This window comes from Hordeum vulgare, chromosome 3H, assembly GCF_904849725.1.
Source record: "Hordeum vulgare subsp. vulgare chromosome 3H, MorexV3_pseudomolecules_assembly, whole genome shotgun sequence".
Classification (NCBI taxonomy): domain Eukaryota; kingdom Viridiplantae; phylum Streptophyta; class Magnoliopsida; order Poales; family Poaceae; genus Hordeum; species Hordeum vulgare.
The window spans coordinates 534,882,684-534,907,092 of record NC_058520.1 but is presented as its reverse complement, the minus strand read 5'-3'; the positions used below and the strand labels follow the sequence as shown (position 1 = coordinate 534,907,092).

The following is a 24,409-nucleotide window of genomic DNA, read 5'->3' as shown; positions in this document are numbered from 1 at the left end:
CCGCCGCAACAGCCCAGATTGGGCCCGCCCCAGGCCCAAGCGGGCCCCGAAGGCCCGGATCCGCCGCCTTCCGCCGCTGCGCCTCGAGATGCGCCGGCCAGCCCCGTCGCCGGACCGCCGCGCCACCCTTGCTGGTCGCCGGAGCTCCCAGGTCCCCTCGGCCTCTCTCTCCCTCTCCTCCTTCCTCCTCTCCCCGGCTGTCCTAATCTCCTGACGCTCTCTCTCCCTCGCAGGTCCCGGGTGCATGGACGCGTAGCTCGCAGCATAGGGCTTCGCCCTCGCCGGAAAGGGACGGATCCAGCGCCGCCGGTCCAGATCTGCTCGTTTCCCCTCGGATCCCGCCGACGGGCTCACTCGCCGGAGCCCCCAGGGACCGCCGCCGCCGGCCTCCACGTTCCAGCAGAGCATGAAGCCAGCGCTCATGCCAGCACGCTGCTCGCATCGCGCCAGTGGGCCGCGCCACGCTCCTCGGCCGGCCTCGCCCTGCCTCGCCTCTCTTGGGCCGCGACTCCCCAAGGCCCAGCCGAGCGCCTCTTCCTCCCCAGCAACCTGGGCCGAGCCCAGCTAGGGTGAGCAGCCCCTAATCCCGCCATGTGCGTTTAATAGTATCCCGCGCCTTGCCCTGTATGCCCATGTGTAGTTTTGGCCCATTAGATAATTAGGTTTTTCGGATATATAAATCCAGAAAATAGACGATATTAGAACGCGTGTAGTTTTTATTCCGTAAGTCGGATCGAGGTATATTGTATATGGTTTTGGCGTAGAATTTCGCATAGAATATGATTATCCGACTTGCATAATTGTTTGGCATCGTTTAGCGTGCCATATGCCTAGAAACACGTGCTGTCCTATTATGTTTGCGTCCCGTATTTATTTTTCGCGCAAGTCCGGTTTGCTCGAATGTCGTGGATCAAATGTCCATGATTTAGGAACCCTCTTGCCATGTATTTTAGAGCGGTCATTGGTATTTTTGCGTGTAGGGGTTTGCCGCTAGTTTATTTTTCGTGCTTAGGTTATTATCTCGCATTTACGTGTGACGTTATTTTTGTTGTGCGACCCCACATATTTTATATGTTTCCTGGGTAGAAAAATCCATGTGATTTTTCTGTGCAATTAGTTTTAGCTTTTGAGCAAGTTAGTTCGCGCGATATTTTGCTATGTTGCCCTCTTGTCTTATTCGTAGGATTTATTCCGTGCTTCGTTTGACGGAGTTGACAACTAGAGAGTTGTTCTTTGATGTTTAGGCTAGCCCCTGATATTTTTGGTTGCAATAGAAATGCATGTTTAGGTATGGTTTGCTTGCTCTCTAGTTGCTAGAAATAGTGATGATTTGGAGGAGCTAAAATATTTCTAAGTCTGAAATCTGTTATATTTTGTTGCTGTCTTGTCTTGCTTCTATCTTGTGATATGTAGCCCTTGTGTTTCTCTAGCGTGCTGTAAATTTTCATGCCATTTGTAGACCTGTAGCTTATGGTTTTGCTGCTGTCAATATGCCTTCAGATCAAAAACTGCACTTTCATGAAGTGTAATTTTCACTAAGTCTGAAATAGTGTGTGAGGTGCCATTTTGTGACTTCTTTTCCTAGTGTTCCTTGCTGCCATGCTAGTTGTTGTTAGTTGTTTGTTGTAGTGCTTCTTGCCCTCTTTCATGTCATGCATTGGTTGATTATATTGGAGTTGAGTAGCTCGTAGTTGTGGGGTGTAGAAAATGCTATGTGGTTGATTTTGGCAGATTGTGGTGATTTCTTGTTTTGCTCGTAGTTTTTGAACCGTAGCTCCGATTGTGGTGCTTGTATCTTTTGAACCGTAGCTCCATTGGAGATGTTCTCTATGTGTAAATTGCTTGTAACGACGCGTAGAATCGCGTGAACCTATTTGTTTTGCTGTTTAACAACCAATTAAATGTGTTAGTTCAGATCTGGACATAATTGTATATTAACATGTGAGGTCGTTTCGAAGGTGCTATATGTCATTTCCGACCACATTTAAAATGCCTAGATAGGTAGTTTAATTGCGCTTCACCTCTTGCCATGTTTAACCACATTTAATATTGCCGTGTATCTAATCGGGATTGAACTAAATAAATAAACGTGGAGTTTCGTCAATATGCAACTCGTTGCATATTGAACTTCACTTAATGTGTAGTGTTTGATTGTGTGAATTGTCATGCCGTGACTTGCATGTATTCAGCTGCTCAAGCATCATATGTGTTGTGCATTGTGTGGTGAATTCCGTGTGTTGATTTGTGTTTCCGGTTTGCTTCATCTCGATAGAGTTCCGCAGCGTGTCGGATTGTGAGGACCCGTTCGACTATGTCGGTTCGTCTGCTTCACGGAGGCATTCTTCTTCCAAGCGGGATCTCAGGCAAGATGACCATTTCCCCAGATATCATTACTATCATGGCCATGCTAGTTATTTCGATGCTATCGAATATGTCTCGTTGCCTACCACATGTTAAATATCAGCCTCTCAACAATGCCATGATAACCTTCAACCTGTTCGACCTAGCAAACCACTGATTGGCTATGTTACTGCTTGCTTAACCCTGTTGTAGCGTTGCAAGTTGCAGGTGCAGTTGCTTCCATGTGATAACATGGGTTCCTTGTTATATCACCATATTAATGCTATTTAATTTAATGCATCTATATACTTGGTAAAAGGTGGAAGGCTCGGCCTTTCTAGCCTGGTGTTTTGTTCCACCTTTGCCCCCTTAGTTTCGGCTACCGGTGTTATGTTCCATATTTGAGCGCTCATAACACGATCGGGGTTGTTATGGGGACCCCCTTGATAATTCGTTTTAGATTAAAGCTGGTCTGGCAAGGCCCAACATTGGTACTAAAATTGCCCAACATAATAATTTTGATAATACTGAAATGCATAGGGAGTTAGCGCTACCCGAGGAGTAATTCTACATAATACACGTAGGGCGAGTGCTAATGGTGCTGGTCCAAAATAGAGCACTGTGCGGGGCCACCGCGAGGAAACTCGAGGTTTGGCACTCGTACGCGTAGCTTATCCGTCGTGTCCTGAGAACGAGATACGCGGCTCCTATCGGGATCGTCGACACGCCGAGCGGCCTTGCTGGATTAGTTTTACCTTTGACGAGATATCTTGTGCATCGGGATTCCGGTGATGCTTTGGGTAATATCAGAGTTGAGGTTTTCCACTAAGGAATCCGACGAGATCGCGAGGTTCGTGATCGAGGATTTCTATGCGGATTGTGGTAATTTGTGATGGACTAGTTGGAGCACCCCTGCAGGGTTAAGTCTTTCAGAAAGCCGTGCCCGTGGTTATGTGGCAACGTGGAAACTTAGTTTAACACTGGTTCTAGATAACTTGAAGTTAACTTAATTAAAATATGCCAACTGTGTGCGTAACCGTGACTGTCTCTTTCGTGAGTTCCTTCTCTGATCGAGAACACGATGTCTGACGTAGGTAGGTGTTCAGGATCATTCATTTGATCATCAGTAGTCACATCCAATATGCGTAGATCTTCCCCCTCTTATTTCTTGTACTCGTAAGTTTAGCCACCAAATATATGCTTAGCCGCTGCTGCAACCTCACCACTTAACCATGCCTCACCTAATAAGCTTTGCTAGTCTTGATACCTTTGGAAATGAGATTCCTGAGTCCCCTGTGGCTCACAGATTACTACAACACCAGTTGCAGGTACAGGTAAAGGTTACTTGACGCGAGCGCGTTGATTGTTCATTTGGAGTTGCTTCTTCTTCTTCTTCATCGATCTATGATGGGTTCCAGGACGGCAGCCTGGGATAGCAAGGATGGACGTCGTTCTTATTTTTCTCGTTTGTTTTCGTCCGTAGTCGAACCCTGCTCTTACTCTTGATGATTATGTATTGTAATGATGTGACTCTGATGTAGCTTTTGGCGAGTGTAAGCCAATTATATATATATATATATATATATATATATATATATATATATATATATATATATATATCTTCTTTCCAGTACATGTACTTGTAACGATATCCATTCTTGCGACACGACGAGATGCTCTTCTATCCCTGACGAGGCCTTCATGCCAAATTGAGGATAGGGTCGCATCTTGGGCGTGACAAGTTGTTATCAGAGCAGTACCGACCTAGGAGCCCCCTTGATTGATCGAACATGGCCGAGTCGAGTCTAGTGAAAAACTGCTTTGAGTCTAGTTATATATCGGAGAGTAGGATTCTTTTTTCTCCTCTTCTATGCTCTAGTGAGGAATCTTGACGTAATAATTTATTCTACTCCTCTTCTCACTCAATTTTTTTTAGGATCACACGGATATTTTTGGGACCTATATGATGCCGATGTGATGGAGTTCTGTCTTGGTGCCTCCCGTCTGATTTGATTTTCTTCCGGGGAGTTGAGCTCTAGGGGATTCTTGAGCACATCATTATCATTCAGATTTCTTAGTATCTCAGAACGAAGGATGTTCGTAATTGCTTCAATACTAGTAGTGGCGAGATAACCCCGATGTCCCTAGTACTGGTGAGATTGTTCGGGAGTACTGCCATACTTTGTATCGTTGTGATCACGAGGGTGTGTTGTAGATGAAGGTCCGAGATTCTGGTCGTGTGGTGACGAATGTGATACCGGTGACGGGTTAGTATAGGAGTTGTGTGAATATTACTCCTTGTATCCGTGTACCAGATTGCATGGCCAGATATTTCAGGAATTCATAGGTGGGAATTCTAGTAGTTGCTTATAGGACAATCTTCTAACAAATGCATGATGTTAGGTTGGGGTTCGACATCTAGTGGATTCGTTTGTTCACGGTCGACTAACATCGGTACACGTTGTGTCTTAAAGAGTCCTTGTAGCTTGCTACGACTCGGGGACGCTTCGTATGTCGGGTGCACTGCCTTGCACTTGATGGCTACTGTAAAATCGAGCCCGTGCGACCCTGTCCACGAAAATATCGGACGAAATCTCTCTCATGAGTTTGTTCTGGCTTGTTTCATAAGCCTCATTCCTTTGTTTTGTTGAGTATGATAATTCAAGTTGCTTCGATGTCAAGTGGCGATTTCAGATCTTTTCTAAGAAGTGTTCTCATATTTTCAGGAGAGTATTAATTTTGTTGCTCAAATCAACTTGTCTTTTCAATTTCTTGCTAACCGGAGTCGTCATATCAATTCTTTTCCAACCGGTGTGTTTCTCTCCAAGTGAATTCTATCCTTTCCGAATTTTGCAAGATCGTTCTCTCATTTATTCCGGAGTTCATCTCATCTGTCCCAAGTTGTCTTTGTTTTTCCCCGCCCTCCCGCCCTTTTTCTTCAGTGATTGGATTTCATCCAACTACATTTCATTTCAGTGATGCTTCCGCTATCTCTTCTTCCTTTCGTAACCGGTGATTCATTATGAAGATTCTTAGGAGCTTCATGTTCATCTTTATTCAATCGTGTTATCTTTTCTAGTGAATTTAATTCAGTTGTCCATGTTCATCATATCCTATTCATCCTTGTAATTCTTTCCGACGTTGGAAATTATTTGAGCCTATCTTGTTATTCATTTCTCTCTAGTCTATCCGGAGTGCTGAAGTTATCTCACAAATTCTTGTTTTCAGATCTTTCATTATTTCGAGGTGCTCAACCTCATCAAGTTTTTCTTTATACCGGTGCAATATCTCTCTTTCTAGCAATCTTTTCAACGGTGGTTTCTTTGAGTGGGCCCATAACCCACAAGTTTTTCCCAGGATCTTTTAGCTCTTGTAATCTTTTCCGGAGATCTCTAATTCTTTTCAACTATGACGTAAGTATGATTTTCATCAGTCATATTCCTTCTTCAAGATCAATTTGAATTAATTCTCATATTTGGCTCAACCTTCCATTCTTATTTATTCCGGAGTGTCTCAACTATTCTTGGTGTTGTTTCTCGTCATCATTCTCAGCTTGCAAATTCGAAGGAGTGTTTCTCTCAAAATCTTGGTCCATTCTCTTCATGATTCATCGTTTCAGCCTTCTGGCATCGTCTTGAATTATTCCCAATCATGTGTATCCCTTTCTTGCGATCGAGTGCATTTCAATGTTGTGTTCATTTCTCGTTCCTCCGAAGGCCATCATTTCAGAAGATTCGTCGTTCTCAGCTTTCAGCTTTCATCCTCAATTCTTTTCAATTGTTGTCTCTTCATTCGTCTCTCAATTATTCCGATGCCTTGTTCTAGTTTTCTCTCATGTGGCTCATGATCTCTTCATTCTCATGTGTTTCCATGCATTCTTGGAATTCCCATTCAGTTGTGAATTCTTACCGGTGTGTCCTTCAATCATGCCTCAAGTGGTGCTTATCTCTCTGCCTCTTCAAGATTCATTTCTAGTAGAATAAGTGATATGCTAAATCCGTTGCTTGTCATCAATTAAACTTGATGAAGGATAAGCATAACATAATTCTTATTCTTGTTCATAGTAATCCAAATTCTTCTTCCGGAGTGGCTCTTGATATCAATTCCTTTTCTCAAGTGTTCTTATCTTTATTTTCCGGAGTTCCAAGTTTTATCAAGTATCTCTTTGTGAAGCTTCATCTAAATCTTGGCAAGGTCATAATCTGATTCTTTTCTACCTCCATATCGTTGCATCATTCATTCGTATACGGATGTCCTTCTTGGTGTTTCATCAAGGTTCCAATCCATTCTCAAGTGTTCTTCAGGATTCTTGTTGGAGAACCTCAAGTATCCTTTCTCTTGCATTTGTATGTGCAATTGTTCTTCATTTATCCTTTGAGGTGGTGTTATAGCATTCTTCTTAGTGTAGGAGCCTCGAAGAAATTTCCTTTCAAGTGTGAGATAATTAAACCCACCAATTCTATGGTCATGAGATATTTTCATGCCATGATTTCTTCTTTGAGCTATCTTGATTTGGATTTCACCTAAAGCTTTTCCTATGGATTGTTGTTATCATGGTGCTTGTCATTAATCCAAGTTCTCAATGTATCCTCTTGTTGTAAGAAAGTGTTCATATCTTGTTGCTCCCAATCAATCCTTGTTTCTGTTAGTGGCTGGTTGTCACTTCATTAGTTTGAAAAGGTGTCCATAAGCCCACTACTATCTTGTTATTTTCATTGTTGTTTTTCCAACAACTCCGTTCATTTCTTCTTGCAAGGATGCTTGCCAAAGTTCATTGGAGTTAGTAGTTGTCATTCTTTTCTTCATTCTCTTCTTTCGTATGAGCCAGTTCCTATTCTATTGTTCCGGAGGCATTGTGATGTTGCTCTTTTGGGTCTATTAAGTTGTTTTACCAAGATCATGGTGTTCCCTTGTTCTATTTAGTTGTTTGTTATGAATATTGTCTAATTCTTCCATCTTGTCGAATTTTTTGTCCCATTTTCCTACCGAAGTGTTGCCGAAATTTTCCGTGAATTCTTGCTTGTTTCTCATATCATTCCTCATCTCTTTGCAACCTTCAAGGATCGTTGGTTTCACTCGTTTGTCAAAGAAGCGACTAAATTTTTACCTCTTGTTCTTCTCATCTTCTCCCCCTTTCATTCCTGGATCTCGGGGCGAGATCCTCTTGTAGTGTAGGAGAGTTGTGACAGCCCGAGACCGACGCCCCAGAAGATTCCCCCTTTATTCCGTTTTCGTCGTGTGGTTATTTTAATTTGTTGCATCATCATCGCATCATGTGCATCATCAGCATTGCATCGCCATCCCGTTGCCACCCGTTTTCAAAACTTGCATCCGTTGTTAGCTGCCGGTTCGCGTCGTTGTCCGTTCTAAGCCCGACCGCACATGCACGCGCCCGCGGCATCGTCAAAACCCTGTTTTAAAAGTGTGTTGGAAACTTTCTCTGATCGAGGTGAAACTTGGCATGCGGTCGTGATTAGTTATAGCTATGCCACCTGTCGAATTTCGTCGAGATCGGAGTCCGTCTGGTACCCGAACGGTCGACCGTAGCGACACTGTATTCGGTCTACCGTCGGACGTGTGTCGGTGTTTTAAAATTCGTTGCCGCGCCACCCGTTCTCCCTCTCGTCTGCGGATATCCCCTCTACACAGCCACGTCCCCGTTCCCGCGTCCGGAATCATCCGAATCCGACCCCACGGTTGGATCCGTGACGGAAAACCGCTAAACCTAGCCCCCCATCTGTTATAAATAGACCGTGTGCATTTTTTAGACATCCCCTCCTTCCACCTCGGGAGCCGCACAACCACTCTCTCCTCCCCGCCGCAACAGCCCAGCCCGGGCCGGCCCTGGGCTGAAGCGGGCCCTAAAGGCCCGGATCCGCCGCCTTCCGCCGCTGCGCCTCGAGATGCGCCGGCCAGCCCCGTCGCCGGACCGCCGCGCCACCCTTGCTGGTCGCCGGAGCTCCCCAGGTCCCCTCGGCCTCTCTCTCCCTCTGCTCCTTCCTCCTCTCCCCCGCTGTCCTAATCTCCCGGCGCTCTCTCTCTCCCTCGCAGGTCCTGGGCGCCATGGACGCGCAGCTCGCAGCATAGGGCTTCGCCCTCGCCGGAAAGGGACGGATCCAGCGCCGCCGGTCCATATCTGCTCGTTTCCCCTCGGATCACGCCGACGGGTTCGCTCGCCGGAGCCCCCAGGGACCGCCGCCGCCGGCCTCCACGTTCCAACAAAGCACGGAGCCGGCGCTCACGCCAGCACGCTGCTCGCGTCGCGCCAGTGGGCCGCGCCACGCTCTTCGGCCGGCCTCGCCCTGCCTCGCCTCTCTTGGGTCGCGACTCCCCAAGGCCCAGCCGAGCGCCTCTTCCTCCCCAGCAACCTAGGCCGAGCCCAGCTAGGGTGAGCAGCCCCTAATCCCGCCATGTGCGTTTAATAGTATCATGCGCCTTGCCCTCTATGCCCATGTGTAGTTTCAGCCCATTAGATAATTAGGTTTTTTCGGATATATAAATCCAGAAAATAGACGATATTAGAACGCGTGTAGTTTTTATTCCGTAAGTCGGATCGAGGCGTATTGTATATGGTTTTGGCGTAGAATTTCGCATAGAATACGATTATCCAACTTGCATAATTGTTTGACATCGTTTAGCGTGCCGTATGCCTAGAAACACGTGTTGTCCTATTATGTTTGCGTCCCGTATTTATTTTTCGCGCAAGTCCGGTTTGCTCGAATGCCGTAGATTAAATGTCCATGATTTAGGAACCCTCTTGCCATGTATTTTAGAGTAGTCATTGGTATTTTTGCGTGTAGGGATTTGTCGCTAGTTTATTTTCCGTGCTTAGGTTATTATCTCACATTTACGTGTGGCGTTATTTTTGTTGTGCAACCCCACATATTTTATATGTTTCCGGGGTAAAAAAATCCATGTGATTTTTCTGTGCAATTAGTTTTAGCTTTTGAGCAAGTTAGTTCGCACGATATTTTGCTATGTTGCCCTCTTGTCTTATTCATAGGATTTATTCCGTGCTTCGTTTGACGGAGTTGACAACTAGAGAGTTGTTCTTTGATGTTTAGACTAGCCCCTGATATTTTTGGTTGCAATAGAAATGCATGTTTAGGTGTGGTTTGCTTGCTCTTTAGTTGCTAGAAATAGTGCTGATTTGGAGGAGCTGAAATATTTCTAAGTCTGAAATTTGTTATATTTTGTTGCTGTCTTGTCTTGCTTTTATCTTGTGATCTGTAGCTCTTTTGAGGTTGGTGCAATGGAGTTAGTTACAGCCCTTGTGTTTCTCTAGCATGTTGTGAATTTTCATGCCATTTGGAGACCTGTAGCTTATGGTTTTGCTGCTGTCAATATGCCTTCAGATCGAAAACTGCACTTTCATGAAGTGTAATTTTCACTAAGTTTGAAATAGTGTGTGAGGTGCCATTTTGTGACTTCTTTTCCTAGTGTTTCTTGGTGCCATGCTAGTTTTTGTTAGTTGTTTGTTGTAGTGCTTCTTGCCCTCTTTAGTGTCATGCCTTGGTTGATTATATTGGAGTTGAGTAGCTCGTAGTTGTGGGGTATAGAAAATGATGTGTGGCTGATTTTGGCAGATTGTGGTGATTTCTTGTTTTGCTCGTAGTTGTTGAACCGTAGCTCCAATTTGATCGTGTCCTACATGAAACTTGCTTAGAATCTTGTTTAGTTTCATTTTCTCTTGTTGGTTGTATGTTTTGAAGTGCTTGTGACCGTCGTTGCACACATATTGCATTCATGCCATCATATCTTGCGGTGCTTGTATCTTTTGAACCGTAGCTCCGTTGGAGATGTTCTCTATGTGTAAATTGCTTGTAACGACGCGTAGAATCGTGTGAACCTCTTTGTTTTGCTGTTTAACAACCAATTAAATGTGTTAATTCATATCTGGACATAATTGTAAATTAACATGTGAGGTCGTTTCGGAGGTGCTATATGTCATTTCTGACCTCATTTAAAATGCCTAGATAGGTAGTTTAATTGCGCTTCAACTCTTGCCATGTTTAACCATATTTAATATTGCCATGTATCTAATCTGGATTGAACTAAATAAATAAACGTGGAGTTTCGTCAATATGCAACTCGTTGCATATTGAACTTCACTTAATGTGTAGTGTTTGATTGTGTGAATTGTCATGCCGTGACTTGCATGTATTCAGCTGGTCATGCATCATATGTGTTGTGCATCGTGTGGTGAATTCCGTGTGTTGATTTGTGTTTCCGGTTTGCTTTGTCTCGATAGAGTTCCGCAGCGTGCCGGATTGTGAGGACCCGTTCGACTACGTCGGTTCGTCTGCTTCACGGAGGCATTCTTCTTCCAAGCGGGATCTCAGGCAAGATGACCATTTCCCCAGATATCATTACTATCATGGCCATGCTAGTTATTTCGATGCTATCGAATATGTCTCGTTGCCTACCACATGTTAAATATCAGCCTCTCAACAATGCCATGATAACCTTCAACCTGTTCGACCTAGCAAACCACTGATTGGCTATGTTACTGCTTGCTTAACCCTGTTGTAGCGTTGCTAGTTGCAGGTGTAGTTGCTTCCATGTGATAACATGGGTTCCTTGTTATATAACCATATTAATGCTATTTAATTTAATGCATCTATATACTTGGTAAAAGGTGGAAGGCTCGCCTTTCTAGCCTGGTGTTTTGTTCCACCTTTGCCCCCTTAGTTTCGGCTACCGGTGTTATGTTCCATATTTGAGCGCTCCTAACACGATCGGGGTTGTTATGGGGACCCCCTTGATAATTCATTTTAGATTAAAGCTGGTCTGGCAAGGCCCAGCATTGGCACTAGATTTGCCCAACATAATAATTTTGATAATACTGAAATGCATTGGGAGTTAGCGCTACCCGAGGAGTAATTCTACATAATACAGGTAGGGCCACTGCTGATGGTGCTGGTCCAGAACAGAGCACTATGCGGGGCCACCACGAGGAAACTCGAGGATTGGCACTCGTACGCGTAGCTTATCCGTCGTGTCCTGAGAACAAGATACGCGGCTCCTATCGGGATCGTCGACACGCCGGGCGGCCTTGCTGGATTAGTTTTACTTTTGTCGAGATATCTTGTGCATCGGGATTCCGGTGATGCTTTGGGTAATCTCAGAGTTGAGGTTTTCCACTAAGGAATCCGAAGAGATCGCGAGCTTCGTGATCGAGGATTTCTATGCGACTTGCGGTAATTTGTGATGGACTAGTTGGAGCACCCCTGCAGGGTTAAATCTTTTGGAAAGCCATGCCCGTGGTTATGTGGCAACGTGGAAACTTTGTTTAACACTAGTTCTAGATAACTTGGAGTTAACTTAATTAAAATATGCCAACTGTGTGCGTAACCGTGACTGTCTCTTTCGTGAGTTCCTTCTGCGATCGAGGACACGGTGGGGTTATGTCTGACGTAGGTAGGTGTTCAGGATCATTCATTTGATAATCAGTAGTCACGTCTGATATGCGTAGATCTTCCCCCTCTTATTTCTTGTACTCGTAAGTTTAGCCACCAAATATATGCTTAGCCGCTGCTAGAACCTCACCACTTAACCATGCCTCACCTAACAAGCTTTGCTAGTCTTGATACTTTTGGAAATGAGATTGCTGAGTCCCGTGTGGCTCACAGATTACTACAACACCAGTTGCAGGTACAGGTAAAGGTTACTTGACGCGAGCGCGTTGATTGTTCATTTAGAGTTGCTTCTTCTTCTTCTTCATCGATCTAGGATGCGTTCCAAGCCGGCAGCCTGGGATAGCAAGGATGGACGTCGTTCTTATTTTTCTTGTTTGTTTTCGTCCGTAGTCGAACCCTGCTCTTACTCTTGATGATTATGTATTATACTGATGTGACTCTGAAGTAGCTTGTGGCGAGTGTAAGCCATTTATATATATATATATATATATATCTTCTTTTCAGTACATGCACTTGTAACGATATCCATTCTTGCGACACGACGAGATGCGCTTCTATCCCTGACGAGGCCTTCGTGCCAAATTGAGGATAGGTTCGCATCTTGGGCGTGACACTAGTTCATCTCTTGTAACCAATCTTCATCTCGTGACTCCGATTGGTACTTGTAAGGTTGCTAGTAGTGTTGATTACTCTTTGTAGTTGATGCTAGTTGGATTACTTGGTGGAAGAGTTTATGTTCAGATCCTTATGCTATTCATTACACCTCTGATCATGATTATGATTATGCTTTGTGAGTAGTTACTTTTGTTCCTAAGGACATGGGATAAGTCATGCTAATAATAGTCATGTGAATTTGGTATTCGTTCAGTATTTTGATATGTTGTATGTTGTTTTTCCTCTAGTGGTGTTATGTGAACGTCGAGTACATAACACTTCACCATATTTGGGCCTAGAGGAAGGCATTGGGGAGTAGTAAGTAGATGATGGGTTGCTGGAGTGACAGAAGCTTAAACCACAGTCTATGCGTTGCTTCGTAAGGGGCTGATTTGGATCCACTAGTTTAATGCTATGGTTAGACGTTGTCTTAATTCTTCTTTCGTAGTTGCGGATGCTTGCGAGAGGGGTTAATCATAAGTGGGATGCTTGTCCAAGTAAGGGTAGTACCCAAGCGCCGGTCCACTCACATATCAAACTATCAAAGTAACGAACGGGAATCATATGAACATGATGAAACTAGCATGACAGAAATTCCCGTGTGTCCTCGGGAGCGTTTTTCCTCTTATAAGACTTTGTTCAGGATTGTCCCTTGCTACAAAAGGGATTGGGCCACTTGCTGCACCATTGCTACTACTTGTTACTTGTTACTTTTCGCTTGCTACGTTTCACCTCACTACACCATCACTTGTTACCGCTACTTTCAGTGCTTGCAGTTATTACCTTGCTGAAAACCGTTTATCAGAGCCTTCTCCTCCTCATTGGGTTCGACACTCTTACTTATCGAAAGGACTAAGATTGATCCCCTATACTTGTGGGTCATCACTCCCTTCAAATAGGATCTTCCAACAGCAATACCATTCTCGTAACTACACTGCCTATTCCGAGCTTATTCGCATGTTACTTCAGGCTAAAAAGCATGATGAGCTACTCGCTAAGAATGGCTCCCAGTGCCCAGTTGAGGCACAACCTTTACCTAAAGTTCATCTGACTGCGGCGAGTAGACATAAGTTTAATGGTACCTTTCGGCGTGAAAATTCTAATTTCGAGCACAAGAGAAAACACAATGGGAACAGAAGATCCAAAAACTCAAGCAAGGGAAAATGCACTTCAAAGCCTAGGTTTGATAAATCTAAGCTTTGCAAGAAGTGTGGATGCTACATGCATTGTACTGAAAAGCACAATGCCCAAGCATCTGGTTATGATGTACCAGCAATTTGAGGGACACAAAGCACCTCAAGGGAAAAGGCTTGAAGCCAACTTCAACCTTCATCTGCATAGCACAAATGGAGTTGGTGTTTTGCACGATGTTCCTCGTGGACCGAGCAACACCATTGTTAGAGCATATTTCTCCATATGTGGTTTTGGTAATTGATGACAAACCCTATGGACTAATGGTTGCCTTAAGTTATATTCGAAGGATTTTTCCATAGGCACTTGTTGAAGTCCATCTGTTGGTTTCAAGGAGTTTATATGATGACCAAGGTGGTATTCCAGGTATTATTGAAAGATTGGCCATAAAGACACAAGGTTGATCAAGACTAAGCAAAGCGTAAATCAAGATGTACCGAGAGGGATCAAGTGATCCCATGGTATGGTAAGCATTGTCCATAACGCTTTTGTGTACTAACCCATGGTCTTTGTGAGAGTTCTATGTGGGGTTAGGTGTGTCTCCATGAGTTTGCGTTAAGAGGAAGATCTCATTCAACCTATGAAGGATGACATCAAGTGGTGATCGTCATGAAGATTGCGGTATGCAAGTTCAAGTGGAGCATCACGAAGATATCATGCTTGAAGCTTGCCGTCCATTGTGGTGGCAATGGACTTGTGAAGATGTGCTGAAGAGTGGCTCACCTATAGTGAGTATGGGGGGGGCAACCAACTAGTCTTCGTCAAACCAATGCAATCAACAAAGGTGGTCCATCTTGAGGAAGCCAAGATCATGATCATCATCTAGCTCAAGAGGACTAGGTGCAAGGTACAGGTTTGCCCTTGATAGGTTTTCTATTTTAGGATAGATTGCCGTACTGTCAAGGGGGGCTCTCAAGTGAGCAGCTTGATCGTATTGTTCGTTGAGAGCTCATACCATTTGCATCCTTGCATCATATTTCTTGGTTCTTGTTTTTTGTTTCTCTTTGTGAGTTTTAGAGCTTATGGTCATCTTCATGACAAGCTCGAGTTCATCGAAAATGGAGTCCATATGCATCTTCTATGATGTTTTCGATGTTGGAAGTTTTTGTCGGTTCTTCATTCACAGAGGTCTCTCATCTCTATATCATTGGCATTTTCATAACTGCATGTTCATAACTGTTGTTGGATAGCTCTTGTCGTCCTGAATTCAACAAGTTTGAGTTTGCTCGATTCGGAGTTCGTATGCGAAAGTTTTGGCAGTTTCAGTATCCATCGGTAGTACCGCTCCTGGTACCAGCGATAGTACCGCTCGTGGAGCGGTAGTAGTTCTTTATTACCGCTCTCGAATGGTAGTACCGCTCCCTCGGACTTTCTTCGCGTCTATAGCCTCAGCGGGGGTAGTCACGGTAGTACCGCTCCGCTCGAGCTGTGAGTGGGGGTAACGGTTGGATTCTTTCCCCCAGTGTATAAAGGGGGTCTTCTTCCCCACTGGATGAAATCCATCTATTGAGCTCGTGTTCTTCCCCATTGTTGAGCTTCTTAGAGCTTGCTGACTCTCAATCCCTCCAATGATTCTTGCTAGTCCTTGAGGGAAAAGAGAGAGGAGATCTAGATCCACATCTCCACCAATCACTTTCTCCTTATGTGAGGGGAGCCCCTTGGATCTTGATCTTGGAGTTCTTTGTGAGCTCCTTGTTCTTCCTCTCATATTTCTCCACAGCTTTTGTTGTTGCGGAGGGATTTGAGTGTGAGGGACTTGACCACTTCGTGTGTTCTTGCCATTGCATTAGTTGCATCGATTTGAGTTCTCCATGGTGATACGTGGAAGTGAGAAGTTGAGAAGCTTATTACCCTTGGGTACTTGGTACCCCTAGAAGCTTGGTGGGACCTGATACGTCTCCAACGTATCTATAATTTTTGATGGTTTCATGCTATTATCTTGTCAAACTTTGGATGTTTTGCATGCCTTTTATATCTTTTTTGGGACTAACTTATTAACTCAGTGACAAGTGTCAGTTCCTGTTTTTTCCGTGTTTATCTGCTTGTTTGTGTGTAGTTTGCTGGTGTTAAGTTGCTTATTTAGCCGTTGTTAGTACTCTGCTTGCTATTGTGCATAATGTGCGAGTAAAGCCACCACACTGAAATGGGGTGAGTAGAACACAAACGTGTATGGAGCCAAACAACTGTGGTTTGCATCTGCTCATCCCTTAAGCACAAATGCGGACAACCAAACACCCGATCTTAAAATGGTCTTTGATGCTATGTAGGCAACAAAAAAACATGTAGATGTTGGTTTGTTGCCTGTTTTTGCTCAACCTAGTTGGCTCGAAATTCGAAACGTGCTCCAAATGCAGGTATTGTTCACTAGGAGCAACCAAATGCGCCAATAGTGTTTGTTAATAAACGTGACATCAATTTTCACAAACGTGTGCGCAAGTGCACATGCATAATACCCCCAAAAGGAAAATCCTCACATATAGAAGAGCAACGAATTTCAACCGAGATTAGGTTTTCCTAAAGAATAAATGAAATTTACTTCTGCAACTTTGAGGGATACATTTTTTTCAAAAGGAGGAAGACCCCGGCCTCTGCATGTGGACGATGCACGTAACCATTTTATTAATTATTTACAAAGACCTTATAAAGTAACACATCAGTAAGTGTGAATTCATCATCTTGACAAGATTTGTCACTATTCCTATCCACTTGATGAAGGGATGTCGATTGTGCGAGCCGAATATCTAACAAGCATCGCACCAAGGCCTAACATCTAAAGCTGGAGGCCCAACCAAGTCGTTGCCCGGTCTGGGACACAAACCAGTCCGACGCATTATGAGAAGTCACCCCCGCCTTTCATCAATCCACTTTTGGAGCAGGTACTGACGCATTGACATTGCTAGGCCTATCGTCAATGCCATCACGGAGCGAGACAACGCTACCTCCCTACGCACGTCCATCATCATATATTCATCGTTGAGACTCTGGTGCACCATGCTCGGAGACTCCACATCGTCGATGCATGACATGAGACGCCGCTCCACCGCTAAAACCGTTCAGTGGTCCCTCGAGCCAATGCACACCCCAAGAATGATGGCCCCAAGGAAGGAACAACATAAGAGTGTCGCCATCATCCAATCAACTAATCAAGGATTTCCCCCGGAGGTAGCTAGATGAGTTGTGAGCTTCACCTCGATGATGCCTTCATGAAGAAAACGACGCCAAGGGCGTCACCATCACTCGCTCCGGCCACGTGCCGAAGACAAGGTTTTTACCCGGATCTGTCCCAAGAACATCCAAACGACAACCTGTGCATCGACCAGACCACCTTCAAAGCCCCAGATCTGGCCGTACAGATCCAACGACCATCCATAACAACAATACCACCGTGGGTGCCCTGGCACATCGGCCACTACCTGTGTGTGGCACAACTGGAGACTCGAAGGAGGGACGCAACCCCACCTCACCAAACCGTAAGAGCCACCGAGAGGAATTCTGCACGCTCGTCACCGTCTCTGATCGAACCAATCCGGAGCCAAAGCCACCAGATTGTCGTCGCAGATCTGGCTTGAATAGAGACACCACCACGCGATGCCGCCGCAGGAAGTCCGAGCTTCACCTGCCGCCACCTTCCAGGGTCGCCGCCCTGGGATCCAAGCCGGACGTCGCCGCCGCTACCGGCCATGTCCCACGCCGCCGGACACCGCAACCATGGCCATCGTAATCGCGCACACGCGCTGAGGGCCAGCACCACCCGCTCTTCCACATCCTCCTGCAGCTACGACTCCGCCCATCACCACGTCATCGTGTTGCGGTGTCGCGAGAGGCGAGCCGACGCGCCACCGCGACCTAGATCCGGGAGGAGCGCCCCTGCGTCGTTGCGTGACCCGCCTCACTCGATCCCGACACGGGAGGGAAGGGGACCTCCGCCACCTCCGCCGGCCGCCCGAGGCTTCGCTAGGCGGCTTCCTCGTGCTGCGGCGGAGGGGAGTACGGGGATGGGGCGGCCCGACGGCTAGGTTCACGGCGTCCGCCCGAGTCGCCCTGCGAGGGGGTGTGGGGGTGTTTGTGTTTGTGTTTGTGTGTGTGTGGGTGGGGGGGGGGGGGGGCTCCTCACGAGTGCTGGTTAGGGAAAGAACTTTCTCCGGTCAAAACACGTATTGTAAGTTGAGGGATACATGAAGACACATGATCTGTAGCTAGGGAGAAGTTCAACCAATCCGCAAAATAAAATCACGCAACCATGAGCTCATCATCAGTTCTATGGCTTCCTGTTTGGTAGCTCGTCAAGCGTCCTGTGCGTGGGCAGATTCCACGTGGGTGAATATTGTATCAAGACTTTGCAAAAGCACAAACAACACTAAAACAAAATCGTGCAATCACAAGCCGGGAAACATATACAATCTCAAGATTCGGCAGTTGGTACATCGCACTATCGAAAAGTGGCGAAACACTTGCATATTACAGTCATATCTCTCTCCAGCCCACGTCACAAAACCAACATTTTGTTATCACACCAATCAGGAAACAAAGCTACATTTTTTACTACCACATGTCCAGAGCAGCAGGCCAGCAGCACCGGAGAGCATCGCAATTCTCTTTGTTGACCTCTGTACTAACTTCTGTAGTCTAGCTGCGGCATGTGCAGAGTCACCTAAAAATTGAAGTTTTATAACCTTGTTTACTCGGTTTTGTCACGTATCGGACGGAAATTGCTTTTGGAGGCCCAGCTCCATGAAGGCCTCCAAAAGAGAATTTCAAATTTTGTGAATTTGTATTTTAACATTTCAAAAATTCTGAAAAAAGTAACATAGATAGATGAAGATATAATACATAAGTGTGTAAATTTTTAGAATTAAATACTTTGAAATGAGAGCTATGCAAAAAAGACAAACCTGGATGTATACATGGAAATATACGTGTGTACTCTTTGCCAAAAATAATGGGTGCCCAACCGGACACCCATGTCCTGAGCCAGATTCCAAACGAAAGAGCTAGAGAGAGCAGCGCAGCTGGGCACTAGGCAGAGCGAGGATGGCATTGGCAGGAGCGGAGGTGGCGACCGCCGTGGACCACCGAGGCCGGCCAGCCTCGCGGGGCTCCTCCGGCAGGTGGCCGGCCGCGCTCTTCGTCGTCGGTATGGCATGGAGCAAACTGTAGACTCCTCCTCGGTTGCAGAGAGGTTTTGCGTGCGCGCATGTACGCGTTGGTGACGGTCGGAGTTGAACGCAGGGGTGGAGATCGCGGAGCGGTTCGCGTTCGCCGGCATCTCCAGCAACCTGATCACCTACCTGACGGGCCCGCTCGGGCAGTCGACGGCGTCGGCCGCGGCGGCCGTCAACGCGTGGGCGGGCGTGGCCATGCTGCTGCCGCTGCTCGGCGCCGCCGTGGCCGACTCCTGGCTCGGCCGGTACCGCACCATCGTCTACGCCTCCGGCCTTTACATCCTGGTACGTGTCGCCTCGCCTGTGACCTGTCTATTCCTACCGAAGAATTTCTCAAAAGAAAGTTTGGCCAATCCTTCCGTAGAAGACTAGACAGTTCATCGCTTTTCCTGAATCCTGCCTGTTTGCAGGGACTGGCCATGCTCACCGTCTCGTCGGCGCCACCGTCGGCATGCGCGGGCACGCCGGACTCATCCGAGTGCTCGGCAGGCCCGTCCGCTATCCAAGTGGCCTTCTTCTACCTCTCCCTCTACCTCGTCGCATTCGCCTACGGCGGCCAGAAGCCCTGCGTGCAGGCGTTCAGCGCGGACCAGTTCGACGAGAGTGACCCCGAGGAGCTCGCGTCCAGGGCCTCCTTCTTCAACTGGTGGTGCTTCGCCACAAGCGGCGGCAACACCATCACCCTCTCGGCCCTGAACTACGTCCAGGAGAGTGTAAGCTGGCAGTTTGGGTTCGGGATCCCGTGCGCCGCCATGGCTCTGGCTCTGTGCGTCTTCTTGCTCGGAACCAGCACCTACCGCTTCTATCCACCGGAAAAGAACAGCGGCCTGCTCGCGCAGCTCGGTGAAGTGCTCGTCGCGAGGGCTAAATCTTGGCACTCGTCATGGTGTTGCTGCTGTTGCAATTCCAAGTAATCAAGTCTTTTCCAACACTTCAGCTGAGCCAATTCTTCTGAATGTTCACTTGCTCGTTTGCCACGCATGCAGATTACCCGACGACGACTCACTGCCATTGCTTGCTGATGCGCCATCGGCATCCAAGGATGACAAGGATTTTCCTCGCGAAGCCGCGTCGCTACTCAAGCTGCTCCCGATATGGTCGACATGCCTGATCTACGCCGTCGTCCTGTCGCAGTGGTCGACTCTGTTCACCAAGCAGGCGAGCACGTTGGACAGGAGGGTCGGCACCCTGCTCGTACCAGCTGCCGCCATGCAAAACCTGAGCCACGCCGCAGTCCTCATCTTCCTCCCGATCTACGACCGGATCCTCGTCCCGCTCGCTAAAAAACACACCGGGAACCCCCGTGGCATCACCGTCCTGCAGAGGATCGGCGTCGGGCTGGCGATCTCGATCGTCGCGATGATCGTCGCCGCGCTCGTGGAGACGAAGAGGCTCAGGATCGCAGCCGACCATGGCCTGCTGGATGAGCCTCAAGCTCCTATCCCCATGAGCTTGCTGTGGGTGGTTCCTCAGTTCCTGCTGGCCGGGCTGTCCGGCGTGTTCGCCTTCGTCGGCCTGCAGGAGTTCTTCTACGACCAGGTGCCGGACTCCCTCCGCAGCCTGGGCATCGCTCTGTGCATGAGCATAGCGGGGGTTGGCTGCTTCATCAGCAGTTTCCTCGTGTACGCCATTGACAGGGTGACCAGCAGCGCCGGGGAGAGCTGGTTCTCCAACAACCTCAACAGGGGCCATCTCGACTACTTCTTCTGGCTCCTGGCCGCGCTCAGTGCCTTGGGCTTCTCTGCTTACCTGCATTTTGCACGGGCTTATGTAGGCAAGAAACGGAACGATTCGGCTTCAGTACAGTGATGCGATGGTATCTACAGAACGTTCGGTGCAATTTTCATGGACAATCCGTACAGTGAAGATTGTCACAGAGAAATAGCAAAATGTTATTTCGCGTGCTTTCCGGCCCAAAGCTACACCGATGACGATGGCCTGACCATAGAACAGCTCTGCATTTACAATGGTTTTCGAAAGAAATGGCCACACTGATTTTTTTTTTTTGAAAAACTCGTGCTTTACTCATTAGAAATAATCATGACATCGTTTATATGAGGGATGGTACAATTTCAATATCTGGCTCCTCAAACCAATTAGAAATGAACGAAATTCTAGCCAGTCTAACAAGTTCGTGAGTAACTTTATTTGCTTTTGTGTTACAATGCTCGGATCCAGAGATAGTAAAATCATAAGTCAAATGGAAATAATCATAAAAAATTGCCGCCGCGCTGCCCCTGACAATCATTCTCCTTCCTTCATGGTATCGATCACCTTCATGTTATTTGACTTAATAATAATGTGATTGCATTCTACCCTTTGCATTAGGGACAAACCAAATTTTAGGACCAAAGTTTCAGCCATTAGAACATATGCGCATCAGTCAATCTTGTTGGATATATGAGCAATTTACCAAGTGATTTTACTAACAGAAATAATAGATAAATCACGACTACCATAGCAACAAATCATGACTACGATAGCAACTATAAGATAAGCCATGCGATTATAGAGAGAGTATGCAACTAGCATCTGGAATAATGAGCAGGAACGGAACATATCTAGAAAAGAAACTGCAACAAGAAGTTGCGGCACGAACTCAAACAAGAAAGCACGTACTGAGTTGCGGCAGCAGCAACAGTGGGGTTGGTGTTGGTATTGTCGTTGGTCATGTTGCCGAAGAGGTGGTCGACGTCGGGGAAGAAGTCCTCATCCCGGAAGTGGTCGTCGGTGTCCGTGGCGTCCGTGGTGAAAAGCCAGTAGTCGCGCTGAGCGCTCCCCAAAAACCTTATCACCCTTCTCCCGTACAAGACTCAAAGAGACGGGGTTTCGGAGGCCTACTGCCTCGACCTACGATGCACGCCGCAAGCCGGGATGGGAAGAACCTAGCAGTAGCACAGAGATTGGAACCGGTGGCGAGAGGAAGAGGAAGTTCTGATGCATTTCTCTCGAGAGGAGCGACCTCCCATTTATAGGCGCAAGAGAAGGAGGCGAGACGCCAACGACGGGAGCTGAAGGGAACGAGGGAGATGAAACGAACAGGCAACAACCGAAGGGTGCAGCGTTCGTGTTCAATGTCCACTACACCAAAAACGATCGGCTTCCAAGTTACCTTTCGTATACCAATCATGCGTTGCAAAAATTTAGTCATTGCCTCGTTCCCGCAACCCGCGGCGCGTCGTCACGAGGCGAGACGGGCGGCGGAGGAGGAGCGCGTGTGTATGTCTATCTTGTTTTCATGCTCATGCACGTGTGGAAACATCCTCCCTTATAAGAAAGTCCAACTCCCACTAAACAAGCAATGTGGGACTAAACTTTTCTACCTCTTGCCTTGCACGAATGGGCTGCGTGGGCCTCTAGGATTTATTAAGAATTTCTAAAATTATTATTGGCTGGCCCAAAATAGACAAAAATTCTAGCAATCCCCGACCAAACCCAGAGGCACACAAAATTTGCCTTTGGTTCCAAAACACTGTTTATATAGCGGTACTGCATTGGAGACTGTTAAGTTGAACTTCCACCTAGAACTCTATGCTACACTAGTAAGCAACTTGAACATTGGACTAGGCCTTGAACTGCAAGTTTTCTGCGAATCTAGCTTCACACAGAGCCTTGACCGATACTAGGCTACCATGGGACTTCCCCGCGGGCGGAGCTTATGCGTCATACTCCAAGTCCTTTCATGAGTTTACTAGAGAGCACCCTACTCTCATAGATTACGAGTTAACAATCAGACTCATATAGGTGTGTTCTTCAAAAGAAGTTCTGCACGACAACATCTTTGCTTCAATCAGCCACTTAGAACATATTAAGATGTATATCAATCTGCCATGTAGTTTAGGAAAGTATTGCATCTTCATGGAGTGGTATTATCAATTGTAAGGATACTTTCCTCTCAGTTGACCAACAACTTGTCTTCCACATCTAATTCATGGGATCTCCGATCACATAAAATAGGTTACCACTCTGAACAACTCATATTGTGGGTCTCATACCCATCTCCTTTGATGCATTATCTATCACATTACGTGATAGACCCTTAGTAAAAGGATCGGCCAGATTTTTAGATGTTTGGATATAATCCAATGCAATAACTCTGGAGTTTCTCATTTTCCTGACAAATTTTAACCTTCTCTGAACGTGTCTTAATGACTTCATGTTATCCTTTGAGCTGCTCACTTTCGTGATCACAGTTTGATTGCCACAGTTCATAAGGATACCCAATACATGTTTCTTAACAACCGACAAGTCATTCAAGAGCCGGCAAAGCCAATCTGCTTCGACCGTAGCTGTATCTAGTGCCGTGAGTTCTTCTTCCATAGTTGATCTCGTTAAGATGGTCTGCTTGCAAGACTTCCAAGAAACGGCGCCACCTCCATGAGTGAATACATGTCTGCTCGTGGCCTTTATCTCATCAACATCAAATATCCAGTTTGAGTCACTATACCCTTCAAGCACCTTTGGGGTGTCCAGTGTAGTGAATTCCATAATTCGTAGTGCCTTTCAAATAACGCAAAACTCTCTCTAGAGCTTTCCAATGCACATCTCCTGGTTTTGAGACGACAAACCGACTCAGTTTGCTAACAACAAAAGAGATGTCGGGTCTTGTATCACTGACTAAGTACATAAGCGAGCCAATAATCTGAGAATATTTCAATTGATCTCTAGCAATTCTTCAATTATTTCAAAGCAGCACGCTCACATCATATGGTGCTGGAGAGGGCTTGCAATCACTATATCCAAAGCGACTCAAGATCTTTTCCACATAGTGAGATTGAAGCAATGTAATCCCATCATCATCGTCTCTCAACAACTTGATGTTTAGAATGACATCAGCCACTCCTAAATCATTCATCTCAAAACATTGAGATAGGAAATCCTTGACCTCCTTAATAACATTCAGATTTGTTCGAAAATCTGTATGTCATCAACATACAAGCAAAGGATAACTCCCTCGCCCCCACCATGGCGATAGTACACACATTTATCAGCTTCCTTTACAAAAAATCCTGTAGCTGTTAAAGTTCTTTCAAACTTTTCATGCCACTGCTTGGGTACTTGCTTAAGTCCATACAAAGACTTCATAAACTTGCACACTTTTCCTTCCTGACCATCTACTACAAAGCCATCTGGTTGTTCCATGTAAATTTCCTCATCCAACTCTCCATTTAGGAAAGCACTATTAACATCCATTTGATGAACGAGAAGACCATGTGAGGCAGCTAGTGAAAGTAGTACTCGAATAGTGGTCAGTCGAGCCACATGTGAGTAAGTATCAAAGAAGTCTTCACCTTCCTTTTGGGTATAACCCTTAGCCACATGCAGTGCCTTGTACTTCTCGATAATACCATCAGGCCTAAGCTTTTTCTTGATTACCCATTTGCATCCTATAGGTTTGCACCCATAAGGACGATCAGTGATCTCCCAAGTTTCATTTGCCAAGATGGAATCCATCTCACTATGGACCGCTTCCTTCCAGTAGTCAGCATCTTCAGATGCATAGGCCTATGAAATAGAACTGGGAGTGTCATCTATGAGATACACAAGAAAATCATCACCAAACGAATTTGCAGTCCTCTGTCTCTTGCTCCTGGTAGGAACTTGATTGTTCTCCTCCACAGAGTTTACAATGTGTTCCATCGA

At 46.2% G+C, this 24,409-nt stretch overlaps 1 protein-coding gene across 1 annotated transcript; it reads left to right on the top strand.

The window, feature by feature from the left end:
• The first annotated feature begins 18,510 nt into the window (after positions 1-18,510).
• Positions 18,511-20,880, top strand: LOC123440453 (protein NRT1/ PTR FAMILY 5.10-like). Its single transcript, XM_045117017.1, has 4 exons — positions 18,511-18,738; positions 18,834-19,051; positions 19,177-19,676; positions 19,753-20,880. The coding sequence occupies exons 1-4, from the start codon at positions 18,636-18,638 to the stop codon at positions 20,573-20,575; spliced, it is 1,644 nt and encodes a 547-aa protein (XP_044972952.1). The 5' UTR covers positions 18,511-18,635; the 3' UTR covers positions 20,576-20,880.
• The last annotated feature ends 3,529 nt before the right edge of the window (positions 20,881-24,409 follow it).

Coding starts and splice junctions, on each gene's coding strand:
- LOC123440453 (XM_045117017.1), top strand. CDS start 18,636: ATGGCATTGGCAGGAGCGGAGGTGGCGACCGCCGTGGACCACCGAGGC. Junction 18,739..18,833: donor GGCCGCGCTCTTCGTCGTCG/GTATGGCATGGA, acceptor AGTTGAACGCAG/GGGTGGAGATCGCGGAGCGG. Junction 19,677..19,752: donor TGCTGCTGTTGCAATTCCAA/GTAATCAAGTCT, acceptor CCACGCATGCAG/ATTACCCGACGACGACTCAC.